This window comes from Mesoplodon densirostris, chromosome 8 (genome assembly GCF_025265405.1).
Source record: "Mesoplodon densirostris isolate mMesDen1 chromosome 8, mMesDen1 primary haplotype, whole genome shotgun sequence".
Lineage (NCBI taxonomy): Eukaryota > Metazoa > Chordata > Mammalia > Artiodactyla > Ziphiidae > Mesoplodon > Mesoplodon densirostris.
Window position 1 is genome coordinate 104,560,085 of NC_082668.1, and position 17,372 is coordinate 104,577,456.

Here is a 17,372-nt window from a genome sequence, read left to right on the forward strand (position 1 = left end):
GGGCACCAGAAAATAGTTGCCTTGGATACCTTTGAGGTAGTGGTTTAAGTCCCAATTTGAATACAAATAGGAAGACAACATCACGGCCAAAGGAGCTTGACTTTTTCTATGTCCTGGGTGGTAACCAGCTTTCACAGACATGCAGAGAACCACAGCCCCCTGGACGGCCAAGACCGCTGCCTAGGAGCTCTGCTCACTCATTCAGAATGGCTGTAGCTCCTCACCACATGCTCTCTCCAAACACCTTATATCTATGGACTCCTCGCCTTGGGACATGGCCTGCTGCTGACAAAACCCTCCACTGCCTTTCCACCAGCCTGCCCTGCCCACCTGCTTTCCCTGGAGTCTGTTGGTGGGTTCTTTTCTCAGGCTTGCTTTGGACCCACATGGGCTTGGGAGCCTCTCATTGGCCTCTTACCTGGGCCTCTTCCTCCAGCCATATTTCTTGGAGTTCCTGACCCTATCAAGGTCTCTTGCACCTCCTCTGCAATGCTGAATCCTCGATGAAAACACTCCTCCCTCCCTTCCGCCTTCCCTGGCCTCTCACAGTTGAAGACACCACCTCTGGGAGGTCTTCCTGGATTCTTGACTGGGTGAGCTGGAGATGCCTGCAGCTGGGTACCCACAGCTGCCCTTGGCCATGGTACTCTCTGCCCAGGCTGCTGTTTATGTTCTGTTTATGTCTTGCCCTGGTCTCTGTAGCCCACCACCCCCCACCCCCCAACTCCACAGGGAGTGGCCCTCACTGCTAGACAGTGATGCTGAAGTCAGCCTGCTTCCAGCCTGGCCACCAGCTCCAAGGAGGGAGCACCGGCAGGGCCAAAGGTGACAGGAAACCCTGTTTGAGGAGCTGGGCCATGGGCCCCAGCAGGATTTCAGTGGACTGCAGGAGGCGAAGGGAACAAGGCACTGAATTTGGACCCACAGCATGAGCAAGTATAGGACGGCAAATATGAACCCAGTGGGCATACCAACCTGGCTAGAACATCTCATCCCATACTCTGTGCTCAGATGGGTAAACAGATGCAGAGGGAGGAACCTAGAACCTCAGTGTCAGATCCAGGATTCGAGTCTAGGGTCTGGGCTGCCCGTCCACAGCTCTGGCCTCAGACCTGCTTCCTTTTAGCCCCCAGGAGTTGACCTGCAGACCAGGGCTCTGGATCTGGGCATGGCCTCCCATTCAGTCTCTGGGGAGAGCCTGGGTCAAAGCTCAGAACCTGGGGAGTCAGTGAGGAGGGGCACAGGGTTGAGGCAAAAGGGCAGAGCCATGCCTGGGGGTCCCGGGGGGTCCATTTAACTTGGCAACATTGGGGGCTGAGAAGGAAAGGGATCTGGAGGGAGATGGAGCAGGACAAGGCAACATTCTCCCGCAGGCAGAGCCGGTATATTTATTTATTTTTTTTGCGGTACGCGGGCCTCTCACTGTTGTGGCCTCTCCCGTTGCGGAGCACAGGCTCCGGATGCGCAGGCTCAGTGGCCATGGCTCACGGGCCCAGCCGCTCCGCGGCCTGTGGGATCTTCCCGGACAGGGGCACGAACCCGTGTCCCCTGCATCGGCAGGCGGACTCTCAACCACTGAGCCACCAGGGAAGCCCTGAGCCAGTATATTTCATTGTCAGCAGCACCAGTGAGCCACTGGCGACCTGGGAGGCGCCAGGGTGGACATCCTGGCCAGGACGTGGGTGAGGTCTGCTACTGATGTGACTTGGAGCCTGGTTTCTGGTTTCTTCTGCTAGTCCCTGCTCTTGCTGGGGCCTCCGGCTGGCCCCTTACCACCTCTGTTCCACACCTAGACATGGGGATGCCTCGAGGGAGCCAGGCCGTTGCTGCCTTCATCTCTGGTGCTGGAACCAGGAGAGGCATCTTTCTGGAAGGAAAGGGTGAGGACATGAGACAGTCCTCGCGGGCCCGCATGGGGAGGATCGCAGTGTCCACTGCCACTGTGCAGGACCCCGCAGGAAGCGGATGGCACAGTCCATCAGAATACGAGGAGGGTGTTTTAATAGAGGCTATTTACAAAGCATGGGCGTAGGGAAACCCCAAGTGCGGTCTCCCGGGCCTCAGAACTTCGGAACTGTACCACCCCAGGTTGGAAGGGTCGGGGGAGGGAGAGTTACCAGAACCCAGAGATAAGAGAGCTTCCTGACAGCACCTGAGACCTTTGTTCAGTTGAAGGTGACAAGCGGCCTGCTGGGTCCCTGCTGAGAAAGGAGAAGCAGGCCTGCCTCTGCCTCTGACCTCCTGCAGGCCAAACCCCACCAGGAGCAGAGGGCAAGGGGGGCGTGTTTGGAGTCTGTGCAGTCAGGGAGCAGGGTGGCAAAGGGTGGAGGGGTCGCTGCAGAGGGATGATGACAGCTATGGGTAGGGGAAACTTTGTGGATCAGGTGGAGACTTGGGGCAAGGCTGCTGCTCTGTCCCGGGTCCCTGGCCCTGGGTGGGTCTGCTCACCCTGGGGGCTGATGGTGGCCCTCCTGAGTCCTGGCCCTTGATCCTATACTCCTTTGGTTGTGAGGCCCAGGGAGCCAGACTTGGGGTCGCTAGCCTTGCTGCCCCCAGGACGATACAGCTTCCCGTCCGTGGGAGTTCTGGATGCCCCAGGACCTCCTTTTCTGCTTCCTTCTCCTTCTTCTTTTTCTTCTTCTCAAGCCAGAAAATGTAACATCTGGGCCAGGAATCAGGGTGGAGATGGGTCAGTCTAGGAATAGGCGTGTCTTCCTTGGGGATGCTGGGGCTTGGAGCAGGCACTCACCCGCCTCCAGCTAGGGCCGCCAGGGGTGGAGCAATGCTGAGGTTCACAGCCCACATGAAGTTCCTCCTGGTCCATGTGGGGGGTGGGAAAGGGGTAGTCAGTGTTTGGGCAGCAGGCAGGGCCATCTCAGCTCTGAGGGGAGACTGCATTCTCTCCTTCTTTAATTCACCCACTCGGTCACTTGTTTGCAGACACTGAGCACCTACTGTGTGCCCACCTACATCTAAGGGTGAGTGAGACAGGATCCCTGCTCTCTAGGAGGGAGACAAGCAAACGATTCTGCTGTGGTGTCCCAGGGAAGCGGGGCAGGGCAGGGAGGAGGGGAGATCTGGGGGAGCGCCCATGAGCCTGGGGAGAGGGAGCTGGTCAGGGGAAGCTTCTCGGGAAACAGGACTTCTGAGCTGGCCTTTGAAAGACCAGTAGGAGTTCAGTTCAGATGGTCAAGGGGCCAAACTGTGTTCCAGGCAGAGGACCCAGAGTGTTCAAGGATAGAAGCATGAAGCCGTTTGTCCAGCATGTCAGTAGCTCCATGTGGCTGGGGAGGTGGGGGCGGTGAGCAGGGCCTCCTGAGGAGGGGAGTGGACTTTATCTGGGGGCCCCTGGGAAAGTTATAACAGGAAGGGTCGGAGGTAGACTGGCTCCTTGGGAAAGGGTTCTTTGATTGCTGAGTAAGATGGGGCCAACAGGGTCTCGGAGGCCAGTTAGGAGATGCTGCTATAATCCAGGTGAGAGGTGAGGCTGCCTGAGGAGTGGTAGATGCTGGAAGGACCATATGGCAACACACTAAAGAATTGTTTAACAAGACCTGGTGACTACACGCACTGAGTAAGGGGGAGGGGACTCCTGGTTTAGGAGGTGGAGAGCTTGAGTGGGACATTTGCTGAGAGGAGTCCTGAGGGAAGAGCAGATTTGGGGGTGGAGATGGGTTTGGACATGTCCCCAGGCATGCTGGTTTTGAGGACCTGACGGACCCCCGGGGGCATGTCCTAGAGGCAGGTGGCTCTGGACACATGGAATCCAGACATCTTGGGAGGCGCTACCTTCCCCAGGGAGGATGGAGAGCAAGAAGGGGTATCGGTATAGACGAGAAAGACAGTCCAGACAGAGACAACAATGGACTTGGAGGTGGAGGTGGGGAGGCTGCCGGCCAAGATGGCTGGCTGGCCACTGACCTGGGCAGAGAGTGGGGTCTTGGCAGGTGAGGAAGTGGGTCTTGCAGTTGGCACAGCTGATGACCTCCAGTGTGGAGCGGATGTCTGAGAGAGAGAAGGGGCAGGAGCCTTAGCGAGGGCCAGGTGCCCCTCAGCCCTCACCCAGGTCTGGTCCCCAAAATACTCACCACAGGACTCGTTGCAGGCTGCCCGGGAGGGTGGGACAGTAGAGAGACTGAGGTTCTGGGCAGACAGAGCTGGGAGAGGGCGGGGTGTGAGCAGGAAACGCAGCGGGGAGAAGGTGTGGTCAGGCGCCCTGGGCGAGGGATCGGTGAGGTCTCCTGGGGAGGGGCCTGGGGGCGGGGGTCTGCAGACTGGACTCTGCCTTCTTAGGTCTCCGGGAGGTGAAGGGCTGGGGGGCAGGCGGGGGCCAGCCCCACCTCTCACCCTTCTCCTTCAGCTCTTCAGATAGGCCCTCCAGATGCTTGGAAAACTGCTGCTTCAGGACATGAACCTCTTCCAGATGTGCTGGTTTCTCTGGGGGGAGCAGGAAGGAAGAAGCCGTCTACATTTCATAGGTGGAATCAATAACTTTCTCAAGGTCGGGAATTCAAACCAGGTTTTTCAGAGAGAAACTCTGTAGTGCACACAGATAGTTGCTGTCTCTGACCCCACCCTTCACAACACCTCCGCACCCCCGGCTGGTGGTCTTCTGGGAATGCCTTGGAGGGCCAGGCTTTGTCAATCCAAGCCCTGGGGCCCTAAGACACAAGGCTTCCTCACCATCTCGAAACTTCTTAATGGCTTTATCTATGTGAGTGAATAATGTTCCTGCTGCTTCCTCCAAATGGTCTTGACCTGAGAATGGGATTTGGGACAAAGGGAAGTCAGGGGACTAAGACCCTGGGCCAGGTAAAGGGGTCAGCCCTGACCCCTGGTCTCCTGTCTGCGCCTCACCAGGATACCAGGATTCGAGGAAAACATGACTGTCCAGAAATAGGGAGTGGAGGCTGTGGGAGAGCTCCGCAGGTGGCCCTGGGATGCCCCATAGAATCTGCAGGCCATAGTCTATCAGTGCAGGCAGCTCTTCCCATTGGCAGTGGGCAAGAGACAGCTGAGCAGGAGAAGCAGCATCTTCTGGGATCTTCCCTCTGGCCCTTACCACACTGCCTGGAAGTTCTACATGGAACGCTGGCACCCTGTTCCCCTGGGAACCACATTCTCTTTGCAGAACAAAAGTAAATTCCACAGGGTAAGGTGAAGGCCAGCCATGGCACAAACCTGGGCTTTGACATCAGAGCCAAGTGAGGACCTTAATATCCTCCTCTGAAGGTGGGGTCACCGAATCTCATTGAGGAAGGATCTTGTGAGGATCAGAGAGATGGCTGTGCTGCCTGTGGCTGGTCCTCAGCCCCCCTGATGGCATTTACTATGTATGGAATAGTTCAAAGGCCAGGAGAGAGCAGCATAGAGAGAAGGTTAATTGTTTAAAGAGTCTGCATCACTTTTCCACAGAGAAGTGGTCAGCCACGGGAAGTTTATGGAACATATGTCTTTTTCATGGCGCATATAAACTGGCTGCTGTCTTGTGCCTGGTCAAGCCAGAGGGACTTCAATAGCTATTCCCATCACAGTGTAGGCAGACAGTGTAGACAGAATGTAGACAGAGCGTGCATGAGAGTACAGAGAGAGAAGCTGTCTCTGGGACAGCAGTTCTTATGTGCAGTGGGCCTTGAAGAAAAGCAAATTTCCTTACTGTTCAGTAAAGAAAAAGCCAGTGGGATCCTTGTCACTCCTCAGCTGATAAGCTTTCCCCTTCCATGCCGTGCTTTCAGAACCAGCTTGAGTTCCTCAGGCTGAACTATGGGTAGCTGAAAGCCACCAGACATTTGAAGAATGCTTTTAGTGTGAACAAGAGGCAAAACAATGTCAAGAATTCAAAACAGAAGCAAACAAAAACCACAGGAAAAAAGAAGGGTGCAAAAGATATGATGGGTGGGAAGCAGAAGAAAACTTAGAACCCCACCATAATTAAATAGACAAAATATTGCCTTCCCCAGACGACAAGAAGCTGCTGTGTAAAAGAAAATGTCTGAAAATAAGAAAGAGTTATTAGAGATTAAAAATATAATAACAGGAATTTAAGAATTCCATAGATATGTTGGGAGATAAACTTTCAGAGGTCTCTCAGACAGAAGTACAAAAAAATAGAGATGAGAAATAGGGAAGAAAAGACAAAATTAGATAATCCATGAAGTCCAGGTCTAACATTGAGCTAATGTAAGTTTCAGAAGGAAAAGACGGAGAAAATGGAGGGGAGAAAGTTATTTGCAGTAGAAGTTGGGTGGAAGGGATTAACATATACACACTACCACACATAGAACAGGTAATCAACAAGGACCTACTGTATAGCACAGGGAACTCTACTCAGTATTCTGTAATAACCTATATGAGGAAAGAATCTGAAAAAGAATGGATATATATATATATATATATATATATATATATATATATATATATATATATATATATCTGAATCACTTTACTGTACACCTGAAATGAACACAGTATTGTAAATCAACTATACTCCAATATAACATAAAAATTAAATTAAAAAAAGTAGTGTGGGAAGTATATACAGGGAGGAATTCTGTCTTATAGGGAGAGAGATGCAGAGGGCGGGCATCAAGGTTCGCTAGAAGAAATAGCAGCTGAATTGGTAAATTCAGGCCACACTAGTCAGATGGGCTCTGAGATGACAGGGTGATTCTGAGTACTGCAGAGCTGTTGCTTTTTCACTGGCTTTGGACATTTTTGGGGTTAGAGAATTAGCTTGCTTTTTTCTACTTAGGCAATACTTCTGGAAAGGAAGGCCCTGATTCCCTAGAACCAAAGCTGGGAAATGCGGGAACTACTTCCCCTGATACACTGGCTGGGGCTCAGAGCTGCACAAACATGCAAGCCTGCTGCTTACAGTGTTCATTGGCACCTCTGAGGTTGCCCCACCCAGCTTGCATGTGGGGGAGGAGAGAATAGGGAACTGACAGAAATGATACAAGAAGGAAATTTTAGAATTGAAATACATGAATTTCCAGATTGAGAGGGCCCACTGAGAAGGCATCCAGTGGTTAGGAATAAGAAAAACCACACCAGGAGAAAAGGGAACCCTCCTATGCTGCTGGTGGGAATGTAAATCGGGGCAGCCACTATGGAAAACAGGATGGAGCTTCCTTAAAAAACGAAAAATAGAGCTACCATATGATCCAGTAATCCCCACTCCTGGGCATATATCCAGAAAAGACAAAAACTCTAATTAAAAAAGATACATGCACCCCAGTGTTCATAGCAGTGCTATTTACAATAGGCAAGATGTGGAAGTAACCTAAATGTCCATCAACAGATGAAAGGATAAAGAAGATGTGAGATATATATATATATATATATATATATATATATATATATATACACACACACACACACAATGGAACACTACTCAGCCATAAAAAAGAATGAAATATTGCCATTTACAGCAACATGGATGGACCTAGAGATTATCATACTAAGTGAAGTAAGTCAGACAGAGAAAGACAAATATTGTATGCTATCACTTGGAATCTAAAAAATAATACCAATGAACTTATTTACAAAACAGAAACAGACTCACAGACATAGAAAACAAACTTATGGTTACCAAATGGAAATGGGGGGGAGGGATAAATTAGGAGTATGGGATTAAGAGATACACACTATTATATATCAAATATCAATAGTTGAATGACAAGGATCTACTGTATAGCACAGGGAATTATATGCAATATCTTGTAATAACCTATAATGGAAAATAATCTGAAAAAAATATATATGTATTTATATATAAAGAACTGAGTCACTTTGCTGTAAACTTGAAACTAACAAGGTATTGTAAATGAACTATAATTCAATTAAAAGAAAAGAAAGAAAAACCACACCAAAGCACAGAGAAAAAACAGACCATGTACAATGGACTAGTAATCAGAATGTTTTCAGGCTTCTCAAGAGCAATGTAGGAAAGTGGTAGAGAATGGAGCAATGCTTTCACAGTCTGAGAAAAATATTTGCATCTTAGAATTCTATGCTCAATAAAACAACAGTCAAGGAGAAGAAAGACTAATGGTATTTCAGGCAGGCAAGAGTTAAAATTGACCTCTATTACCTTTTCTTAGAAAGCTGTTGGAGTATGTGCTCCAACTAAACAAACACATCAAGCAAGATGACATGGAATTCAGAAAATGGAGACTGTAATCCTACAGAGGGGTGAAGAGAATGTCTATGGTAAGAGTCAAGGCACCCCAGGATGACAAACACAGTCCAAACTGTTTGGCTCTCCCTGGGTAGAGAAAGTCCTGGAGTGGGTGGCCTAGCTCAGCTCCCTCTGAGTATTGGGTTCCTTTCCTGGCTTGCTTTGGTCTCCTTTACTCTCTTCTGCTTTTCTCTGGCAGGAATTGTCTTTTCTCAAGTTAGAAGTGGTAAAGTCCAAGACTTAGGCTTTTGTTTTGGAGGTGAAATGATAGGGTAGGTATTTAGAGTGCTTTGGCATTAGGCCATCAGAAAACCCTCCCAAAAGTCAAAGGAGTATTCTACAAGATGCAGTCACACTTGGTAGAATTCTACACTGATGTTTGGGCTAAAGCTCCAAAGTGTTCAAGAGCCTCCCTTTTCCTTGGTTTATGCTCTTCCTTTGGGCAGCTTTCAAGCAGGGCAGGATTCAGGAATCACTCTGTCCCTGGCACAATATCATTTCCATTCCCCCCCACATTCTTAGCTTCAGTCTGTGAAAGTGGTACTGACCCTTTGAAGGGACATTTTAACGTAGAATCATAGAGACTGTGGGCTGAAACAGCTTTTAACGCAACTCATGACTATGGTTCGTTTTCTAGTCTCCAGTTGTTTACCCTGATTTCTCTCCTGGTTTCCCATTTAATTCAATTGTATGTTGTGTACTTGGAATTAATTAAGAATTTGGAATGAATTAGGAGTCTAAATAATAAATGCAGTCCTTTCCATTTCTAGGCATTCTGGGTGTTAGAACTTTCTTCCTTTTTTTTTTTTAAACATCTTTATTGGAGTAGAATTGCTTTACAATGTTGTGTTACTTTCTGCTGTATAACAAAGTGAGCCAGCTATATGTATGCCTATATCCCATATCCCCTCCCTCTTGCATCTCCCTCCCATCCCCCCATCCCACCCCTCTAGGTGGTCACAAAGCACTGAGCTGATCTCCCTGTGCGATTCAGCTGCTTCCCACTAGCTATCTATTTTACGTTTGGTAGTGTATATATGTCAATGTTACTCTAGAACTGTCTTGCTTATGTTGAGATCCCATCCATCTTGTGCTTCTGGTCATTTGGGGATGTCTAATACCTCTGACGTAGGACAGCTCATTCCGTGTTTGAAGACAGAAATTAAGCCTCTTCTTTTGAGACCAAACATCTTTTCTCCAGCCCAAGAGCTCCTTGAGCCCATCTTAGAATCTGGTTTCTTGCCTCCCCCCATTCTGATTGCTCTCCTTTTGAACCACCCGCATTTGCCTTTGGCTGGACAGGATGTGCAACTGAATATTCTTTGACCTTGGGGAGGTTTGTGTTTGTGTCCTCCTACTTTCCCTACTGGTACAGATTTCCCCACATGTTCATTTTGTATTGCACACTAATGGCCCCAAGCTTAGTGGCCTAAAACTACCATCATCTATCATCTCATGGTAGAAGTTTGGGCTCAGTTGAGCCAGGTTTTTACAAGGCTGAAATCGTGATGTTATATATCATTACCTAATCACAGGAGTGAAATCCTCCATAGTCACAGTGCTGTGCCCTGCTCAAGTGGGGGAGGGTTATTATTGGGTGTGGACACCAGGGGACAGAAATCTTGGAAACCATCTCAGAATTCTTTCTACTAAAACGGAGCAGGACCCTGTGGGGCTCCTGGGCATGGAAGTCTTTCTGTGTCCCTTATTTCTTATTTGTAGGGATTAGACTCCAGCCTCCATAAACTTCCCTGAGTTCCAAAGGGCAGGTTCAAACAGTGGGTAATCAGGAACGGGAGGGGTGCATAGACAAGGGGAGGGCAGTAAAGAAACAGTACTGCAGCCTCGGGGCAGGGTCCTGGCTCCTTCTCAAGGGACACACATAGCAGTATCTTGGAGCTCTTCTACAGGACTAAAATCCCCAACAAATGGAAGATGTTAGCATTCTTCATTCCAGAGAAGATCACAGTTTGATAACATTGAGAAGCTCATCAGGAGAGCACCTGAGGACAGATTAAAGGACACCCTGATCTTTATCAGCAACCCCACCCTTGAACCATGGCTATAAAACTTCTCATCAAATCTCCTCTGGTTGGGACACAGTTTTTGAGGCACAAACCCACTGCATCCCCCTTTGCCTGGAAAAGCAGTAAAGATATTCTTTTCTACTTCACCCAAAACTCTGTCTCTGAGATTTGATTCAGCACCAGTGCAGAGGCCCAGTTTTCAACATCACTACCACACCCCCAAACCCAACAATCTACGCTTTGGACCTGTATTGGTGTCACCAACACGTCTCTCTGAACAATTAGTCACCAATTTGGGTTAGGAAATTGTGTCTCCCCAGAGCCCCTTAGTATGAATATAAGTTAGTTGGAGGCACAGCTGCAGTGCAATCCTGACACTAACTACTCAGAGTTAGTTCACACCTCGCAGGTTAGGGCACCATCCTTCACAAGGCTGCCCTTGCTTCAGATGGGGGAGGGGGCCTGCCAGGTCACCTTCACGTCTGACCAATTAGCTACAAATATGGGGTTTCCACTACCTCCTCAGCTTTGATAACTCACTAGAAAAGCTCACAAAACTCAAAGTACTATACTTATGATTATAGTTTTATTATAAAGGATACAAGTCAAGAGCAGCCAAATGGAGAGACACTTAAGGAAAAGCCTGGGAGGGTCCCTAACCTCAAATCTTTCATGTCCTCAGGTGGGTCATCCTCCTGGTACATTGATTGATATGAATCACTAAACAGGAAGCTCACCCCAGCTTCAGGAGCTAGGATTTTTATTGGGGTTTCCTTATGTGGGCATGATTGATTGAGTCATTGGCCATAGGATTGAACTCAATCTCCATCTCCCTCCCCACCCCAGAGGTTGGGCTGATCTCACCTGCCTCAAAGTCTCAACCCTCTAACCACATGGTTGGTCTCTCTGGCTGGCCAGCCCCCATCCTGAGTCATCTCATTAGCATAAAGCTAGCAATAAGCCCACCCTAAGTAGCAAAGGCACTCCTATCTCTCAGAAATTCCAAGGATTTAGAGGTTACCTCCCAGGAACCAGGGACAAAGGCCAGCCAGATTCTTTATAGTCTAACAATAGCACATAAAGTCTTTATTACTCATTAATATTTCACTTGAATTTACCTGGATCCAGGCTTTGTGTAATGCTTCTGGGGTCTCTTGGAATCTTCTGAGAGGTTCTCAAATTCCAGACAGAAACTTTTGATTCCCAGATGTTGAGTTGTGGGGATATTAGGATAGTAGCAGTGAGAGATCTAGGGACAAGTAGAACATTTCGAGGGCATCTATCTTTGCAATGTATACAACCGAATTAACTCACTTGGTTGGCAAAACGGTCTTAGAGGTTATTGACCTGTAAATCCTGTCCAATTGTTACAAGGAACCTTGGTTGAAAGAACGTTCAATTGATCCGAGAGGTTAGTATCTGCTTGGTCAATGCCTTTACAAGAGGTTGGATTTAGTTGTTTGATTTTTTAATGAAAAAATTAGAAAAAATTTCTCACCAGATGACCCACCATAAATGAAATATTTATTTCATTTTCTTCCTGGTTAAAACTCTTGTCTTTAAATGCTTTGTTGTGTCTACTTAGAATGATCAATGGGGATGCCTGGGGGGATTTCTCTTGCAGAATTTGTTGGTGGAGAACATTAAAATTGCATGAAGCCACTCATGTAATTTTAATCATCATCAAAATAATTTTGACTGAAATTGGGAGGAATTTAAAGTGAAATGCTTCTTCTGGGAAAGGTTGAGGCCATGTGCCTTTGGTATTCAAGGAGGCAAGGTCACACATCTCTAGGTCACTCTCCCATTCACCCCTGCTGCTGGGCAGAGACATTCTCCATTAGTCAGGGGATATGGCCAGAAGGTCTGCAGGACAAAGAGCTCCTGGCCATCTCCTTATTGTGCTTAGACAATCATGCAGGGCTAGCATGGGCATGGCCCTAAACAGGGCTCAGTGTAATCTGTTTGTTCCTCCCAGGAGGAGTGAGATGAGCCCAAGTGGGACCCAGTGAGGGTTCAAGTTTAGACCTGTGCCTTCCAGACCAGTGTCCACCACCCCACACCGCACACCCCCACCTCTTGAAGTTTTCATTTAATAGTCATTGAACTCAGCCACTACATCCATGAAGCCTACTCAGGTTTCTCCCTCCCACAGTGATTTCCACATCTTCTGATCCCTCTGACGGCCATGTTTGTGTTTTTCATTAGGTAAGTAGTTGCATGCCAAATTGTGACATTTTTCTGTTGTTGATTTTAAATGTCCTTTAAATCCACTGTAGCCTGTGCTCCTCCTAGACCTTACCAGCCTGCTTTGAAGTATAGGGTCGCAATCATAATAACATTTTTTCAGGTCATCTCCTTTTTGTAAGGTCTCAGCTCTCTTCGCTCTCCTGCTGTCAGAGGTTCAGGCGGTCCTCAAGGCATGTCCCCCAAGTGGCTGTGAGCACAGTTCATGCAGCTGGCTGGGGATGTCTGCTCCCCTCTGTGGAGGTGACGGCCCCTCCTCCGCCACTCCCCACACACCATGGTCTCAGCTTCTTCTTCCCTGTTTTGGATGCTCTAATTGCCCTTATGAGACCATGGACCCCAGCCATTGCCCTGCAGAAGAAGGGAGAATGGCTTCTCTCATTCAGCCTCAAGTCCAAAGCAGAATGTTCTAAGGCTCTGGGGTGGTTCTGATCACTCCCTCCTGATGGAGATGCGCAGCAGCCCTTGAAGCAACTTTGCTCATCTCCCCTCTTAGTTCCTTACACTACTTTCCTTCTCATGATGTTCTTTGCACAAATGGATGGAGCCTTCCCAGAATTCTTGGAGACAGGTCTAAACTCTGAGGTCGATGTGGCAGAGAGAGAGAATGGCTGCATTTACACTGGTCAAAAGTTGTGGGTTTTGTTTTTTTTTTCTTGGCTGTGCAGTGTGGCATGCGGGACCTTAGTTCCACAACCAGGGATCGAAACTGTGCCCCCTGCAATGGTAGCGCGGAGTCTTAACCCTGGACCAGCAGGGAAGACCAAAGGTTGTCTTGATGAAACAAGGCTCCAGCTCCCAAATGGCGTGTTTATTTTCCCTGGAGAAGCAGGAAAAGAGATGGAAGACCTTCAGGCATGGGATGCATTCACCCTATGCTGGTATGTCCCTCAGTTTTTGGTGTTTTCTTGGGGCAGACTAGGGCCCTTGGCTAGGCTGGGGACTAGAGCATCTTTTCTCTGATGATCTGTCTACTGGGGCTGTTGTGATGTACACCTGAAGTTGGGAGCACTTGCTGCTGCTGGGAGCTTTGGACATCTTTGAAGGACAAAGGGGGCTCCCTGCCCAGATTGGCTCCCCCACTTCTCTGCCATAATGTGTTCAGTCCCTGAATCTTACTTATCACACTTCTTCTTTTCCAGGGTACTTCTCCAAAGAAGGTAGGACCATATCTCCTACACACAGACTCTTGGGCAACAGGAACTGGCCACCCCCTCACCAAGACCATTGGTGAGGCTCCCCCTTCCTTTGATCTGGACTGGACTTAGTGACTTGCTTGTCATGAATGGAACACAGTAGAGGTGGCTCTTTGTGACTTCCCTCACAAAGGGCCATGCAGCATTTGGTGGTTCTTTTGGAAAGCTCACTCTTACTCTTGGGATGGTCCTTCTTGGAACTCAGCCACCATACTGGGAGAATCCCACGCCATATGAAGAAGCCACCTGTGGGCGCTCTGGTGGAAAGTCCCAGCTGCTACCAACGTGTGAGTGAAGATGTCCCTGGATGATGCTGGACTCTGGCCACTCGAGCCTTCCCAGTTAAGGCTCCTGGGGCAGAGGAAAGCCATCCCCTGGCCTGTGCCCTTTTATGCACTGAGATACTGGGAACATGGGCTCTATGCAAAGAACACAAGGCACAGACTTGTTGATCAATCAGGAGGCACTCCACCCTATGGCCCAACGGTGTACATGGTTGAGGGCTCTGTAAAGTGGGATTAGAAGCCTCAGTCAGGGCAGGAAACCCAGGCGGTAGTGGCCTGCTCCTGCCTGTGAGCTCCCAGTCCTGGGGACTTGTGCATGAAGTTTTGGGTCTCCAAGTGGGCTCTGATTGCACACCCCCCATCAGCCACACAAAGGGTCACAGACTTAGACCCCTAGGTGCATGACACTTTGGCCACTGTCATCTACCACCACCATGCGAGAGGTGGTGGAGATGAGGTGGAGGGCAGCCTGGATTCACTATGACACACCCTCCTTGTGGAAATGAGGAGCGGAGGAATAAATGTGCATGCAGTCTCTGCTGAGCTGGATCTGGGTTTGCAATCTTGCTCTGACATTTCTTTATTGTATGGTCTCAGGCCGGTTTCCTCCTGTCTTTGAGCCTGTTTCCTCATCTTTAAAATGGTGATAATTAGAGCGCCATTTCCTGGGAGTTTTGTGAATATAAAAGTGTCAAGTGCTTAACATAATATAGGTACTCGATTTCTCTTATGTCCTTTCCCTTCTCTTTGGAAGGACCTGGATGCAGTGCGACCCAGTTGCCCAATAATGATAGCTAAGCGTTGTGAAGTGTGTACTGTGTACGAGGCATGGTGCTCAAGGCATCGATCCCTTTAGATACTATGATCCGTGGGAATCCTCTTGCTGGAGACTGGTGTGCCAGAGTCCCAGGAGATGGCTCCTCAAGGGAGCCTCTTAGCATCACCAGAAAACATGAGCTACCAGACATTAAGGCTTTGGGGCTTCCTTCTGTTGGGAGCTGCGTAGCCATGTGGCTGGCACCCAGGGCACAAACACACACACCTATATACAAATGCGTGTACATACTGTGTCTACTGGTACTACTTACCCGAGGGCTAGCCAGCGCAGATCAATAGCTGAGTGCCGTTGACATTTGCATCTGGGAATCAGTCATTCAAGCACTCATGCCAGCAGGGTGGCAACCTACTTAGCACTGCAGGCTGTGAGTGGTGGGGCTGCTGTGGGTGGGGCTGGTGGAGACCTCGCTGGTGCCCAAGGAGAGGCCTCACGACAGGGGAGAAGCCTGAGCTGCTGGCTGCTGGGTGAGCAGCTTTCCTAGTCTCCTCCTGTGTCATGAGCAGCGTGTGACCTTTCCCACAAGTCTGCAAACTGTCATTTATTGTGTGCCTGTGGCTTGCTCAGGGCCATGATAGGTGCCTCCACAGAGGTGATAGAATCAAGAGCCTTCCTCCATGCCTGGGCGGGGCTGATCAGTTCCGTGGGACTTTTTGCCTTGCTGGGGAGGTAAAGAGTGGACAGTAGCAGATGTGGAATGTGGAGCATGGGGTCTAGCCTCTAGAGGATGCTCGATAGGACAGGCTGTTTTTGTGAAGTGTGGATCATTGGCTCGACAGCCAGGCTGAGGGCACACTAGGGGCTGCCTGGACGGCTTGGCCTGCCCTCGCACTGGGTGCTGGGGGATGCTGTTGGATACCTACCAGGTCCTGTCCTCCCTCTATGCTTCTGGGTCAACTCTCACTCCTCACTCTTCAGCTTCTCTCTGCAGCTGCATCCCGGGATTCTGCAGAGCTCTGGGGCCTGTTTTCTGATGCAAAGTCTTGGCAAGTGGTGAGCAAGACTGCAGTGCTCTGGGTGTCCCATGGTGGGCTCTGTGACACTGCACCATCTCTCTGGCTCTTCCCATCCTCCTCCGCGCTGCACCTGCAGCCTGTATGTTCTCACAGCCTTCCTATAGCCACAGAGGCTTTTTGGGGAAAAATCTGCTCCCCCTCGTTTTTATCTCAGTAGCATGAGTGTGTGTCCTTTCTGCTGGGGACATCCGACTTTCCTGCTATGGAAGGAGAGGCCTTGTCCTTTGAATTTTAAGCTTCAAGAAGACACAGCTATCATTTCAGAATCTGCTGTGAGCCAGGTGCTTTAGGCAAAAGATCACATTTAATTCTTACAGTAATTATGTGAGTCCAGGTAGGCAAGGTCAGGCCCTGGTCACATACTCCCATCTCTCGGTGGCCTAAAAAAGCCCCAAAGACTTATTTGTCCTTTAAGTTACGTATCCAGATGGGCTGGCCACAGTCTCTGCTCATCAGAGCCACTCAGAGGCCTGGGCAACTGGGGAGCCGCTCTCCTGGACTTTGTGGACCTGGGCACCAAAGGGAGAGGAGAGTGTTGGCAGGGTCTTTGGTGGGCACTTATTAGCCCCAGCAGGGGGATTCCCTGGTGGCACAGTGGTTAAGAATCTGCCTACCAATGCAGGGGACACGGGTGTCACGGAGCAACTAAGCCCGTGCGCCACAACTACTGAGCCTGCGCTCTAGAGCCCGTGAGCCACAACTACTGAGCCCGCGTGCCTAGAGCCTGTGCTCCACAATAAGAGAAGCCACCGCAATGAGAGGCCCTCACAATGCAAGGAAGAGTAGCCCCTGCTCGGCGCAACTAGAGAAAGCCGGCACGTAGCAATGAAGACCCAAAGCAGCCAAAAATAAATAAATTAAAAAAAAAAAAAAGGCTCCAGCAGGGAAGCAGTCGACATCACCTCCACTCATGAATCATGGGCACATCTAGTCATATGGCCTCTCCCAACCTCAAACATGTGGTCACCTTACAAAGATGTGACTTTATAAAGTGGTCAGAAAGAGTGCTCCTGCCAAAGACGGGCTCAGGGGAGGAGCGACAATGCTTGGAGATGGGCGAGGATGCTCATCACACTGGCCGGCGAGGCGGCGTGAGCATCCCCAGGTGCTGAGCGCTGGCTCTGAGTCACACCTGTGGGCAGTGTGATGGAACAGCAGATGAAAACCCAGCTCTCTCTTCCTCCCAGATCCATGCTCTGGGTGAGCACTTTTATCTTTCCATTTTGTTAGTCTTGATTATCCAAAGTGATTTACAGGATTTTAAACCCACCCAAAGCTCCAGACTAATAAAGACACAGACCTACTAGAGAATGGACTTGAGGATATGGGGAGGGGGAAAGGTAAGCTGGGACGAAGTGAGAGAGTGGCATGGACATATACACACTACCAAACGTAAAATAGATAGCTAGTGGGAAGCAGCCTCGTAGCACAGGGAGATCAGCTCGATGCTTTGTGTCCACCAAGAGGGGTGGGATAGGGAGGGTGGGAGGGAGGGAGACGCAAGAGGGAAGAGATATGGGAACGTATGTATATGTATAACTGATTCACTTTGTTATAAAGCAGAACCTAACACACCATTGTAAAGCAA

General features: G+C 49.4%; 1 protein-coding gene across 1 annotated transcript; it reads right to left on the reverse strand.

Moving 5' to 3' along the window:
* Positions 1-748: 748 nt before the first annotated feature.
* On the reverse strand, positions 749-5,034 carry TEX51 (testis expressed 51). Its single transcript, XM_060105964.1, is given in 10 exon segments — positions 749-883; positions 2,565-2,662; positions 2,754-2,815; positions 3,025-3,097; positions 3,922-4,005; positions 4,089-4,106; positions 4,348-4,437; positions 4,684-4,758; positions 4,858-4,980; positions 4,983-5,034. Coding segments are annotated over 10 exon segments (810 nt in total).
* Between the last annotated feature and the right edge of the window lie 12,338 nt (positions 5,035-17,372).